General features: G+C 44.5%; 1 protein-coding gene across 1 annotated transcript in view; it reads right to left on the bottom strand.

The window, feature by feature from the left end:
* The window catches only part of pdlim4 (PDZ and LIM domain 4), a 52,127-nt gene that overhangs the window by 31,969 nt on the left and 4,826 nt on the right, over positions 1 to 15,332 (bottom strand). The window contains exon 2 of the mRNA XM_034098960.2: positions 10,267 to 10,415. Within this exon, the coding sequence (XP_033954851.1) occupies positions 10,267 to 10,415 (149 nt within the window). The remainder of the gene's footprint in view (positions 1 to 10,266; positions 10,416 to 15,332) is intronic.

Raw genomic sequence — 15,332 nt, 5'->3', positions numbered from 1 at the left:
CTCTACGTGGCACTGTAACTTCCTCCACAAAAGCAGCGAAGAAGCATGGTTGTCATGGTTGCCCTTCTGTTTATTCTCCGCGGTGGGGGCCGAGGGAACCGGGCAGAGTTTTTCGCCAGTCAGCGTGTATTAAAGTTGAAATCTTCAGGACAAAATTATAAAAGTGCCGGTCAAAGGTCTTCTTTGTTATTTATTGAGCTTTAAAACAAATGAATAACGACTCTATATAATATAATGATAAAATACACGGAGCCTCTCTTTTTCCTCCTTCTCTTCGGACAGCGTCAGTGTCTGTCTCATGCAGCAGCTGATCCAGTAATGAGTGACCCGGCCGACAGTAAAAAATAAACATATTTATAACTAGTTTAGGTAGTTTGAGAGGTAATTAAAATAGCTAAGGGTGATGATCTGACTTGAAGTGTGTGTTTTGCTGCAGCGGGAGGAGCTGCAGGTGGGCAGAGCTGCGTGTCTCCGTCCTGTCAGATTAGACTTCACTCGCGAGAGAAAGATAAATAATCTGAATTCAGGATGCAGTTTACTTTGACGCGGGGGTGAGCAGCAGAGGTGGGGAGAGGCGGGGCTATTGCCTCATCATTATTGCTGTAGATGTTGCACAAACAACTGTAGCATGGTCAATAGCGTCCGGAGCACGATAGCAACTCTGCGATCCGCCATTGTTGTTGTTGTTGGTGGCGAAACACTTCAGCACTGGCGCGGGGTAAGCGGAGGTGAGCAGAAGAGGTGGGGAGAGGCGGGGCTATTGCGCAATCACTATCAGTGATCTGAATATGTCCGTATAGGGCGCACACACGGAGCTGTTTGACCCCCCAGAGAGTGGCGTATGCATTTCTATCCACCTTGGGACCCGTTGTCGTTTCCTCAGTCGTTTAGTGCCATATTCGGTCGTCCTCGTGTGGCCGAACGGTCTATATGACACTAAACAGTAACGCAAACGACCGAATTCGTCCTCGTGGGGCTGCAGCCTCAAACTCTATTGATGGTTCACCACAAAAGAAAGAGACCTTGGGAGAGCGTGAGAAGAATGATGCGATGAAGGGATGATGAAGGGGAATCCAGCGAAGCTTGTAGTGGAGCGCTGTGAGTGTGTGTATTTCTTTTTGTCTTCATCGCAGCTGGAGTCCTGTGTTCCTTTGGTCCCATGCAGCCTCGTGCATAATTCCTCAACTGTGAGTAACAGGTCTGAGAGTCAAAGAAAGGCAGCAGGGGCAAGTCTTCAGAGGTCTTTTCTCTGCTTGTTTTCTCTGATTTCACATTATGCTCTGCCTTCGTTTTACTATGATTCGTAATGATTCATTTAAATCCAAATTACCTAATGCAAATGTTGATTTAAACACAAAAATGGCTACAATTTTCTTGTTCTTCTGTGGCCCCAATAAAATGGATGTTCATGTATATTTTTTCACGTGCATTCTTTTTCAGTAGAAAGCATACATTTCGATACAAAAAGGTCCTATCCCGACTAACCAGGAATTCGTTTCTGAAAGCTGCTTTTTTCTAAATGTCATTGTCAGTGTTTTGAGTGGCACAAATGACTCCAATAACTGGATTAGCAGCACAACTATATGTCTGTGTTAACATGTTTCTGTGTTATTTGGGGTGAACTGGCCCTTTTAACTATAACCATCTGCATCTCCATCTGACCTGAAGCTAATCCTACATTTCCCTTTCAACAGTGAGTTCAACTGAAACAAACACAGCAGGGTGTCCTTCCTTCATATGAACAAGACACACAGCCAGAGTAACACACACAGCTCAGACAACATGACTCATTTCTCAGAACATTTAACTTGCCACCCCAGCATGATGCTTTCCGAACTGCCTGACCAGCGGTGGAAACACATCCAAACCGCCATCATCTGTCTCTCAGGCCTCTAAACCACATGGCCTTCTCCAATAGGCTCTGGCAAATGTAGGGAAACAGCAGGGAGGTGAAGACAGGTTGGAAGAGAGCGAGATGAAGGGAGATATAAAAAAGACATTATGCATTAGTGAAGGAATTAGGTTTGGACAAATCATGGAAGAATGGTTGATGGAGAAATCAAAGGATGAGCATGAAAAGAACAACAAGGAGGAAATAGGGGAGAAAAGGTTTCTACCACAGCTGGTTCACATGCTCAAAGACTAAGTTTAGGGCCGAGTAAATAAAGGCCAAGCAAAGCAGACATGACACAGTCGGACAGTCCATTGTGTGTCTGTCCGGGTCCTCTGACATTACAGTGAACTTGGATAGTGTACGTGTCTGTGGTGGGGGTGGCGGACATTTTTCCTTCTAAGCGAGATGACACAGCTCTATTTAATAACTGAAGCTAAGAACTTACAGAAACTAGCAAGGGTGTTTCACCTCACAGTGGAGCATTGACAGGCCTGGATCAGTAGAAGGCCTGATGGAAATGGAAAGCTATGGTAAAGCGGCAGTGACCTCAGAGCACTTTCTTTCTGTTTGCCTCTCCTTGTCTTTCTTTCTCTGTTTTTTCCCCAATTAACGCGTTTCCTTTATCTTCTAATCCTTCTCGTAACTTGGTTGCTGTATTTACAGTCCAAGAATACAAGAGTCATTGTTTAATGTACCATACTTTCCATTTTCTGCATCAAGTGTCTTCTTTGGCGGTACATGGATAGATGATAACGATCATTTGCTATGGCCTTCTTCGCCACCAAATTTCAACAAAACTGAACTTTGGTGGCAGATAGAGACATCTCTATAATCATGAAAGGAACACCAATGCAAAATAAGTTAATTTATTTTGGAAGAATTGTCTTTGAGAACTAAATGCATGTAATAACCACACAAGTCATAGTGGCGCAAGAAGGAAAGGACAGGCGACATCAAAGTCAGTAGAAATAATTGCCTGTAAATTACACAAAAAGAAGAAAATCCGGGAGAACTGACATTTATGACAGTATATGAGAATTTGAAAGGTGAAATGTTCCTCAAATGACCGCATTCATGGGGAAAAAACTACAGCTGCAGGGCTGAATTTTAATGAAGCTTCTTTTTTTCAAATGTAGCTTTCAAGAGCTTCCTTGGGCACCAACTTCAGATGTGGAGCACTTTTCAAAATGCCCGGTAATAGGAGTTATGAAAAAATCGGGGTTGTGAAGTAATAAATGCAAAGACATTACAAAGGAACATTATTGTGTTATACAAGACCTCAAGCTCAGATGCAGCCAGTATACTGTAATTTTGGTTCTCAGCAGACATGTAGACTCATATATTTGTCCATCGGCAGCAACACAAAATTATAGGTCTCCCGTTTCTCCCTCTACGACTCTGCGTCTGTTTTGAGTGCTTTATGGCCTACGCTTTTAATGGAGGGCTGAGAAGTGGTGACCTCTAAAATATTATTTTCTAGTGAGTCAACATGAGTTCTTTGAGTCACTCCCAACTTTTTTTCTCTTTTAGTTTACTAAATTATTTCCACAACTGAGGGATGTTTCAATAAAAACCAATCTCCTTCAATAAATAACCTAAGTACTTGTATTTTTCAAACGAATAGGAGATCCCCATTCTATGGATTTTAATGTTTAAATGGAGAACATACTGTCTTAATGAGGGAACATTTTCAAGGTTTTGAAAATGTGAAAACCTACCTTAGAGTTGCTTTGTATTGTGCCGTTTTTATTTCAATATTTGAATCGTGTTTTAGTGGTTAATAAGTAGAGGCCAAAACCATGACCTATTTCATCCTGTTGGTGAAGGTTGAGGTTATTAGGGTGGCTTTTGTTTGTCTGCCTTGTCATAGTGACCGTTGCCATTTATTATCTCAACTTCCTGTGCAGCTTTATTCCTGCCAAAAGCTACCTCACACTGGATGTTAAAGACACCCAATGTAACACTTTAATCCCCAGGCTATGGATTGAACAGAATTGGAATGAGTTTGAACCTATAAACAGCCTGAAATGTATATTTGACTTGAAGTGTGTGTGAGAAAGTCTTGTTTCTTTATCTTGTGTTTTCATAGTGTCCGGTAGGGATATTCTATTAATATCCACTTTATTTCAAAACTTGTGGTGACGCAAGTCCCCTATCTCAGGGAAAGAAATTCAACTATTGCTTCACTGTGTTGTCCGTGTAATTTAATTTCCAGCAATGTACCCAGCAGAAAATGTTGGCAGTAAACCAGCAGTCGAGGCAGAGAAGAGGCCATGTGGATTTCTCATTTAGTCACTCTGGTTCACCGTTCCTCTATTTGGCTTTGACTTCTCTTTGTCTTGCTCTCTTTCCACCATTGTTGTTTTTGTCTTTTCTCATAATCCACACCTTCAAGCCATGCCTTTATTCAACTCCTATCTGTCTGCTAGCCTAAAACGTTATATCCATTTTTTAAAGTCTTGTTTTTCTTCTCCTTGTACCCTTGTTGCCCTGCCCTTCACCAGCAGTTCATTTCAGCTCAGCGCTCTGGAGCCAAAGGTGCATGCCTATCTCTCAGACACGCCTTACCCTGCTCCTGTCCAGCGGCAGGGCAGTTCAGACTATAATTATTCAAGCAATAATCTGTGGAAAGGTCACATACCAGCAGATAACCTTGTTTTGCATCTGCTGTGTTGCTATCTCATCAGTTTCGATGGAAAATTAAGGGGGGTTGATGAACAACATGACTGTCTGGTGGTGTACTTGTGGTTATTTTATTTAATCACACTAAATTACATGCTGTAATGTCTCCAACAATGTTGACTTCTTAAAGGAAGATTGAAGCCGAAGTTAAGGTGCAAGGGGTTATGTGAGGGAGTTCCTTTTTTTGTGGTCATGCAGCTGCAGAAGAGCTTCCCCAGTCTTTGCGCTGAATACTACTTCCTGTATCCTTAAATAAATTAACCATCCCAATGTGGATAAACCACTTAACGCTCAGCTTGATATATGGATGGATGGCTTCTACTACAGTCTGTGGGGAAAGGGACGTCTGTTGCATGCTAGAGTGCATACTATAAAGCACAAACACAGTGGAAAGAAAGGAGAGAGAGAAAAGTGCTTCTCTGTCTGAATGTAGGTTCCTGCAGCATGTGTGAAGCTTTGCTTATCCGACAGGTCAGATTACTCCGGGATTTATTCTTATTTCCACCGCATCTGCAAGTCAACATGGTGCTCCTAACAGTTACAGGAAAGAGACTGTGTTGTCTGCTGCCCTAAAAGGAGAGAGCTGAGGCACCATTTGGCTAAACCACACAGTGTTCTTCATCTGAGAGGACGGGATTCAGAGGTTGCCAGATTTGCTCTGCACTTTCCAGTAGGCTGGCTACACTAACCATCTAATATAAATGTGGGAAGCAACTGACATTTCAGTTTTTCCTTGGTTACCCCCCCCCCTCCCCTCTCTCTGTCATTAACTGTTTAGATGGATGATTTCCTGTTGACAGAAACATGTTGCTTCTGTCCTTCGCTTTAGGCCGAATCATCCATCCTTACATAGCCTAAGAAATATTTTGAGGAGCTAATTTTCCAGCCTCATGTCCTGGCAAAATGAGCAACATCGACCTGTGAAGTCCATTTCAAAAGGTCACTGTGTGACTCACTGTATGCGCAAGCCTCATTTACTTTGACAGCGCTCTATAGGAGCAGAGAGTGATTCCTTTAAACCGTCGTAAACCCGTCATCTGTCCGTATGACTCCACTGTACCAAGCTGAGCAATCGACCCGAAATAGAAACAATGTGTTCCTGGACCACAGGCAGTAAATCACCTTTGTCACAAAAACGTTTTTCTCAAAAATTGCAGTTAATGAGCTTCAAAACTAAAACCAAAAGCAGCCACTGCTGACAAAAAAGGGACGACCGTTGACTCAGTGACTAATGTTGGAATCATTTACTGATTTCCAATTATTCTGAATGTCAAAATTCCCATCAGTCTTCATCTGTGGAAAACTGGCTTCATGTACAGTTTGTCACATATTCTAAAGAAGCAAGCGCCTCTAAATTACACGTCTGCAAGCAATTACATTAGACATACAGTAGACTACATGCTTGTCACATAATAAACTAAATACATCAACATTATTGGTATGTGTGTGGACTTCCATATGATTATTACAACAATTGACTGTGGGAGCATTGTCAGTTCAGATTTTTACTCCACACATTATTTTTTCATGTTAAATATTATTTACCCATAATGCAATGCAGGCAGTTCAGACAATTTAATTGTGTAATGGAAACAGGGGCTATTGTAGCCCTGAGCTCAGAGGTGTTTCAAACGGTAAAAAAAGGATTTATAAGTGCTTTAAAATAATTTTAAAAAGACCCAAATGTGTAAAATATGTTGAACTCCCCTTTAAGGTCAACAAAAAAAAAGATGTTGATCATCCATCCATCCATCCATCTTCTCCCGCTTATCCGTGGTCGGGTCGCGGGGGTAGCAGTTCCAGCAGAGAGCCCCAAACTTTCTTTTCCCTGGCGACATCAACCAGCTCTGACTGGGGGATCCCAAGGCGCTCCCAGGCCAGCGAAGAGATATAATCCCTCCACCTGGTCCTAGGTCTACCCCTTGGTCTCTTCCCAGCTGGACGTGCCTGGAACACCTCCCTAGGGAGGCGCCCAGGTGGCATCCTAACTAGGTGCCCGAACCACCTCAACTGGCTTCTTTCGACGCGAAGGAGGAGCGAGTCCCTCCCTGATGACCGAACTTCTCACCTTATCTCTAAGGGAGACACCAGCCACCCGGCGGAGGAAACCCATCTCGGCCGCTTGTATCCGCGATCTCGTTCTTTCGGTCATGACCCATCCTTCATGACCATAGGTGAGGGTAGGAACGAAAATGGCCCGGTAGACAGAGAGCTTTTCCTTCTGGCTCAGCTCCCTTTTCGTCACAACGGTGCGGTAAAGCGACTGCAATACCGCTCCCGCTGCTCCGATTTTCCGGCCCATCTCACGCTCCATTGTTCCCTCACTCGAGAACAAGACCCCGAGATACTTGAACTCCTTCACTTGGGGTAAGGACTCATTCCCTACTTGGAGTGGACAGTCCATCGGTTTCCTGCTGAGAACCATGGCCTCAGATTTGGAGGTGCTGATCCTCATCCCAGCCGCTTCACACTCGGTTGCGAACCGATCCAGTGAGTGCTGAAGGTCGCAGACCGATGAAGCCATCAGAACCACATCATCTGCAAAAAGCAGGGGTGCAATCCTTAGTCCACCGAACTGCAGACCCCCCCCCCCCCCCACGACTACGCCTCGAAATCCGATCCATGTATATTACAAACAGGATTGGTGACAAAGCGCAGCCCTGGCGGAGGCCAACCCTCACCGGAAATGGGTCCGACTTACTGCCGAGGACCCGGACACAGCTCTCGCTTTGGGAGTACAGAGATTGGATGGCCCTGAGTAGAGACCCCCTCACCCCATACTCCCGCAGCACCTCCCACAGTAACTCCCTGGGAACCCGGTCATACGCCTTCTCCAAGTCTACAAAACACATGTAGACCGGATAAGCGTACTCCCAGGCCCCCTCCAGGATCCTTGCGAGAGTAAAAAGCTGATCCGTCGTTCCACGACCAGGACGGAATCCGCATTGTTCCTCCTCAATCTGAGGTTCGACAATCGGCCTGACCCTCCTTTCGAGTACCTTGGAGTAAACTTTCCCGGGGAGGCTGAGTAGTGTGATGCCTCTGTAATTGGCACACACCCTCTGATCCCCCTTTTTGAAAAGGGGGACCACCACCCCGGTCTACCACTCCTTCGGTACTGTTTCCGACTTCCACGCAACGTTGATGAGACGTGTCAACCATGACAGTCCCTCAACACCCAGAGCCTTCAGCATTTCCGGGCGGATCTCATCCACCCCCGGGGCTTTGCCACTGTGGAGTTGTTTGACGACCTCAGTGACCTCCCCCCGGGAGATTGGTGTCGATCCCCCGTCATACTCCAGCTCTGCCTCTAACATAGAGGGCGGAGTTGTCGGGTTCAGGAGTTCCTCAAAGTGTTCCTTCCAACGTCCCAACACTCCATCAGTTGAGGTCAACAACGTCCCATCCTTACTTTACACAGCTTGGATGGTTCCCTGCTTCCCCCTCCTGAGGTGTCGGACAGTTTTCCAGAACAACTTTGGTGCCGCCCGAAAGTCCTTCTCCATGTCTTCTCCGAACTTCTCCCACACCCGCTGCTTTGCCTCGGCCACGGATGAGGCTGCTGCCCTTCGGGCCTGTCGGTACCTTGCAACTGCCTCGGGAGTCCCCCGGGATAACAAATCCCTGAAGGCCTCCTTCTTCAGTCGGACGGCTTCCCTGACCACCGGTGTCCACCACGAGGTTCGAGGGTTACCGCCCCTTGAGGCACCTAGGACCTTGAGACCACAGCTCCCCACCACGGCTTCGGCAATAGAGGCTTTGAACACCGACCACTCTGGTTCAATGTCCCCAACCTCCACAGGAATGCCCGAAAAGCTCCGCCGGAGGTGTGAGTTGAAGGCCTCCTGAACTTGGGCCTCCTCCAGACGTTCCCAGTTCACCCGAACTACACGTTTGGGCTTACCAGGTCTATCCAGAGGCTTCCCCCGCCATTCGACCCAACTCACCACCAGATGGTGATCAGTTGACAACTCCGCCCCTCTCTTTACCCGAGTGTCCAAAACATACGGCCTCAGGTCCGATGATACGATAACGAAATCGATCATGGACCTTCTGCCTAGGGTGCTCTGGTACCACGTACACTTATGAGCATCCTTATGTTCGAACATGGTGTTTGTTATGGCCAATCCATGACTAGCACAGAAGTCCAGTAACAAACCACCACTCCGGTTCAGATCAGGGGGGCCGTTCCTCCCAATCACGCCCCTCCAAGTGTCTCCATCATTGCCCACATGTGCGTTGAAGTCTCCCAGCAAGACTAAGGAGTCCCCTTCAGGAGCCCCATACAGGACTCTTTCCAGGGTCTCCAAGAAGGCCGAATACTCTGAACTGCTGTTGGGTGCATAAGCACACACAACAGTCAGAGTTTTCCCCCCCATAACCCGCAGGCGTAGGGAGGCGACCCTCTCGTCCACTGGGGTAAACTCCAACAACGAAGCACCTAACCGGGGACTTGTGAGTATCCCCACACCCGCCCGGCGCCTCACACCTTGAGCAACTCCGGAGAAGAATAGAGTCCAACCCCTATCCAGAAGTAAGGTTCCAGAGCCGACGCTGTGCGTAGAGGTGAGCCCAACCAGATCCAACTGGTACCGCTCCACCTCCCGCACAAGCTCCGGCTCCTTCCCCCCCAGAGAGGTGACGTTCCACGTCCCCAAAGCCAGCTTCTGTCGCCCGGGTCTGGTCCGTCGAGACCCTCCGCTTTCACTGCCACCCTTCTGGCAGCGCACCCGACCCCATCGATGTTTCCCGTAGGTGGTGGGCCCGCGGGACGGAGAAGCGGAGGTGTTGCCCACGTTGCCTTTTCGGGCTGGGCCCGGCCGGGCTCCGTGGCAAGCCCGGCCACCAGACGCTCGCCGACGAGTCCTCCTTCTGGGCCTGGCTCCAGAAGGGGACCCCGGGCTTCCTCCGGGCCGGGTATCCTCACTTCCTGTGTCGTCTTTCATGAGGTCTTTTGAACCAATCTTAGTCTGGCCCCTTGCCTGAGACCAATTTGCCATGGGAGACCCTACCAGGAACACAAGGTTCCAGACAACACAGCCCCCAGGTTCATCAGGGCACACAAACCACGGTAAGGTGCTGGTTCTTCAGAGAGGATGTTGATCATTATGATTCAAAATGAGGTATAAAAGTAGAAGCTTTTTGCACCTATATGGATCCATGTCTACTGCCAGCATAAGGGGGTTTGTGGTGCAACAGCAACATCATGATGAAATCTACACATTCTGTAGGTTGGTATAAGGCAGGGGTTCTCAAAGTTTTGATGAGTGAGGGCCAATTTAGGTACCCAATATTGGATTGAGGGCCGCCCAAGAAAAAACGGAACACAAAAATAATTCCAAAACAAATCCTTTCTTTATTGTACCAACCAATTACCGCAACTCGCGAGATGCCTAGTTGCCATGCAACCAGTAGTCTAGCAAACTTTCCACAAGCTGTCATTCATAATTTAGGAATGACAACCCAGGGGGCGCAGTTTTACCATTTTTAAATTCCATTCTAATTCTTACTAGATACAACCATGGAGGATTAAAATATAACGCATGCATTTCAGCGTGTCACATTAACTATCGCGGGCCGCCAGAAACATTTCCGAGGGCCGCCATTGGCCCGCGGGCCGCACTTTGAGAACCCCTGGTATAAGGGTTTCATCAGATGACTAATGCTCTCTAAGGACAGTCTTGTGTTACCTGATATCGAGTGTGAGCTGCTGAGTGCAGGTTTTGATCCTGTTCTGAGCCTCCATGTGTGACATGAGCTCCGTGCTGTCGCCATTGATGGCCAAGATGGTGTCGCCTGGACACAGGTCGCCCTGGGCCGCCTTGCTGCCTGGTGTTACCTACAGGAATCACACACACACACACACACACACACACACACACACACACACACACACACACACACACACACACACACACACACACACACACACACACACACACACACACACACACACACACACACACACACACACACACACACACACACACACACGAAAAAGAAAAGGCCGTTATAAGTGGTGTCAAACTGTCAGGAAGAAATAAAAACAAGAAAAGAGTATTAGCGTGGAAGTGTCAACACAGTGGCCAAATACAACAAAAAGCAGCTCTCTTTTGATTTATGTGATATTGCCTTGGGCAGCACTCTAGGTTTACATTTTCTAAGCTAACAGAGTTTGCATGAAGGAACTTTGAACCTGTCTCTGTGTAATGTTAGATTCATTTACAAACATTTGCTCAATAAGTTCTTTAAGCTTTCTCTGATTTCTCACTTGGCCTGTATTGATGCATAAGTCCACATCACTTTAATTTGGAAGATTATCTTTGAGCCCCTGGACAGTAAGCAGGTTTCTTTCTGTGATTTCTTATTCCAGAAACCCACTCAAAAGTCTGTGGACATTTCAAGCCATCAAATAAGGCAAAGGCGGGAGTAGGAACTGGTAATACGGGAACACACACATACCCGCACACTAAGCAACATCTGATAACAATTTTCCATTATTACACACACAAATGTCGTGGCTATTTCCAGGCCTGCCTCTGATAGTTGGTTTTGGCTGACACAAATAACTGTGAAAAGACCCATTAAATTCCATTGTCACACCAAGATATCCACAGTGAAACAGTCCCTATCATATGGCAGCAAGCTGCAAAGAAGGATACTCTGACAGCAAAAAAACTAAAATGTAATAAAATGCCAACATTTGTCATCACGTCATCGTTCTTCTCTGTACACCCAATGTGCTGTGAAGCTACTGTATGATGTGGATTCGTTTTCCATATTCCATTTCTATATTATTTATTCACAATTTAAAGTGAGGAGATCTTCGGCAGCTGGATGCAATTGCTGTAGTCACATTGTTTTTAGGAGGAATTGTAAGCAATAGTCTATGACATTTTACTACCACCTAACTAAGAGTGAGCAAATTGAAAAAGCGCAATGGTTATTCAGTATTCATTTCCTGTTTACAATGCCTTGAATAAGATTTATAAATCTTGCAGCAGCAACAGCTGTCGGCAGCTGGCAAGAGTACCTGGCTGAAATGGCAAAGACAAGAGAAGCACCTACAAGAAGAACAACAACTATTTTCCTTATCGAATGAATCGAATAAAGTTCTGATTATTTACTTGATTAATTATATTGTATACAATGGTAAAAAAAATTGATATTTTAAGATTGCTTTTTTCCAACAATCAAGAAAAACTCATTTTAATTGTATAATACAGAAAAAAAACAGAAAATAATCAAAAGTCACATATATTTCTGCTTTAAAATATTGATGACTTGATTATTGTAGATTAATATTTAGTTTGACACATGAATTGTTTAATTGAGAAACAGATACAACAACAAAAAAGAAATCTCAAAAATCCTAACAACGTAGGATGGATTCCAGCACTTTGTAACATCCCAAAGAGCTAAAAGACTAAAATGACTACCTGTACCCATAACCACACAGGGAACAGAGTATTTAGGAAGATTTTCAAGTTAATGAACAACTAACATGTCAAGTGTCAGTGATTCATCTTTGTCTTGTCATCCAAGTTTCTACGTGGATACCTTTCTGTGACCCCACAACATCTTGTTATTACATTGACAGCTGTGCATTGCGATGTATTGTTTTTGGAAAACGTACTTCTCTTACAGACATAAGTAATCTTAGATAAATTAGGATATGATTGCCTGGAATGATAAACAGCACCCAGAAAGAGAGAAAAATATCAGTTTGTGCAAGACAAGCAGCTTTACTAACTTGGGAAGAGTATTTTAAGAGCAAAGGCACACAAGTTCACGCTCCATCAAGCACTAATAGCTGAGTCGTGTGGTTCAGATGTGGAATTCCTAATTTAACACCTCTGACCGCCCAAATGTCCCTGACTCAGTTCCGGTAAACTCAGAGGTCAGGGGCCTTGTGGGAAATGTGTAATGTGTACTTGAATTACGGAGAAAGTAAAGTAACTTTATTGATGCGATGCAATGTTGGAAATCGAACATAAACCACAATATTGAGCAGGAATTATTGTAAGGAAAATTACAGATGGAGTCTTTTAAAAAGTCAAAAGCATAAATGTAACGGATTCAGTTCCATTGTTGACATTCACTAACTAGAGGTTATAGTTTACCCCAAACTAATCTGCACAACCTCCCTGGTGAGAACGCATTTATGATGTGGTGTGTGTGTGTGTGTGTGTGTGTGTGTGTGTGTGTGTGTGTGTGTGTGTGTGTGTGTGTGTCTGTGTGTGTGTGTGTGTGTGTGTGTGTGTGTGTGTGTGTGTGTGTGTCTGGGCTGTGTCATAGTGGACCGAATGTCATGCACCCCCAAAACACACACAAGCAAGAGTGAGTTATACCACCTCAGGGTCAGACCATGAGTAGTGCATGAAACACACACACACACACACACACACACACACACACACACACACACACACACACACACACACACACACACACACACACACACACACACACACACACACACACACACACACACACACACACACACACACACACACACACACACACACACACACACACACACACACACACACACACACACACACACACACACAAAGTGCTACAATGGCAAGACTGAGGTGGTCACTAGAGGACAAAGCATTCCTGCCTGCAAGGAAATGTAAGTAGGCAGAGTTACGTGCTCCACATAATTATAATCTGCTATATATACACACTGCAGATGTAAAGTGATGTAATGGTTTAACTCAGAGATCTACAGTATGTTTTACTCTATGACATGGGCAAGTGGCTTTAAATACCACACAAACATTTTATTTTAGTCTTCATTCATACTCACATGAAACCATTGGTAACAACACCTGAGTGATTCACTTCTACTCTCTTCATGTTGTTGGATATAATGACAGTACAAGTCAAAAATAACAGATGAAGTCTGTCTTAAAAAAAGGACTTATCCATGGGATAATAAAGTGTTATCTTGGCAGAGGCAGAAGATGGAACTGAAACTTTGGTGAATAATTGTGAAGTGGTTTCTAAACGACTATGGGTATTTGATCAAAACAACAAAAAGTGATGTTCTTTGTTTCTCTGACACTATAAAAGTTGCAATGGTGAAAAATGGTGCTCATTTGTGATGAGGTCACATAAGATCAAGACCAAGAAGGATTTAATGGTGATGGTGTGGAAAGCAACTTTACTGGTTGTTGGGCAATCCAAAAACAGACACAGTTTCCATAAAGGGGCTGCTCCACATGCAGTGACAAAGTTAATTGCTAACAGATAGCGCGGTTAGCAAATGACAGCCTCATGTCACAAAGATTCATCCTGTGGCACGCTGAGGCCTGAGTGTGTGCTACAGTGTGGTTTCACTGTGGGCGCTCATGTTTTTCTGTTTGTTTGAGCATGAACGAGAGACCGCAAAGAAAATAATGAAGGTGTGTGAAGGTTATAGTGTATAGCACTATACGTGATGCATTAACATTTATGCCGTAGAGTATTCTCTTGTATCATCATCCTGGCTGAAATCAATGACAAATCTAACTTTGGAGGTTCTTGACTTTAATAGTTACACAGTTTGACCCAGGATGGCAAAACTCCCAGCTTCTGGTCTGCATACACATATTAAAATGACCACAGTCACTTTAAAATTAGATAATTATAAACTCTTGAAATTCTAGAAAAAGTCATAAAGCTGTGAAAAAAAACATTACTTCCAATCTTTTCCTCATGCATGTGAATCCCACAGAGAAGCTAATGCTGGGCGGGAGCACTGAGTCTCAGTAACACAGAGAATAATTGCTGGCAATGTGTCAAGAGCCTTTGTTTGTTTGTTGAACCTGCGATAACCATAACCATGGATATGACCTTGGTGACGCTGTGGAAAGCCATTACACAGCCCAGGGTGTGAGGTTCTGACTGGTGTGTGATTACCACACTGAAACAAAGAAGCAGAACCTGCCAAGACCAATAAGCGGCTGAAAATGAACTATGTGGGGTTAAATGAGAATGGGAGATTCAATGGAAATTAATTAGTCTGTAATCCATTTGTGAATGTCCAGAAAGAGCATGATATTACTCATCAAAAAGTGTGATGTCATCCCTTTAATTCTAATTCTTCTTGCATGTGGGATCTGCTCTTCAATATGTTTGGCATGATTATAAGAGCCTTCCAAGAACCATGTTTTAGATCATTGGCAGTCATGCTACGCTGGCATGAAAGCTCACAAGAAAAAGCACATTAATCAAAACTGACTTCCTCGGCGAGAGAAGAAATTGTCAAACTGCAGGGTGCTTAACTTAACGTAATAAATAGACAAAGAATAAGAACTTGCTGTTTTTCATAATGGCCTCTAAAAGCAAGTGTATCTGGAAAACTGTTATTACAATACTTATAAAACCACAGTTGACAAGTGCAATATCCAAACCGCAGGAAGAACAATATGTGTAAAAGGCCAAAAATGTGTAAATATACCATTTGAGGGAAGTATTGTGGAGCTCCAGCGATATAGTCCTACAAATCGTGTTCAACAGGCTTAACAAAAACAGTCAAACAAAACAATCGTACAATTGTAATTTCTTCCAATCCTTCAACCCATAGTCTTCACGGCACGTACTCACCACACTTCCATTTTTACATCAATCACAGAGACTCATTTACATTACATCAGATAACAAGAATGGGCAGGAAAAGCTCAGCAACAACTCAAGGTTTTTTTGCATTGTTCTCGGGCCCATACTGCTTCAGGAACCCCAAAGCTTCACTGACAACAGGACATTC

This window comes from Pseudochaenichthys georgianus, chromosome 14 (assembly GCF_902827115.2).
Source record: "Pseudochaenichthys georgianus chromosome 14, fPseGeo1.2, whole genome shotgun sequence".
NCBI lineage: Eukaryota > Metazoa > Chordata > Actinopteri > Perciformes > Channichthyidae > Pseudochaenichthys > Pseudochaenichthys georgianus.
Note: the sequence above shows the minus strand (reverse complement) of the source record. Positions and strands in the feature narration are given on the sequence as shown.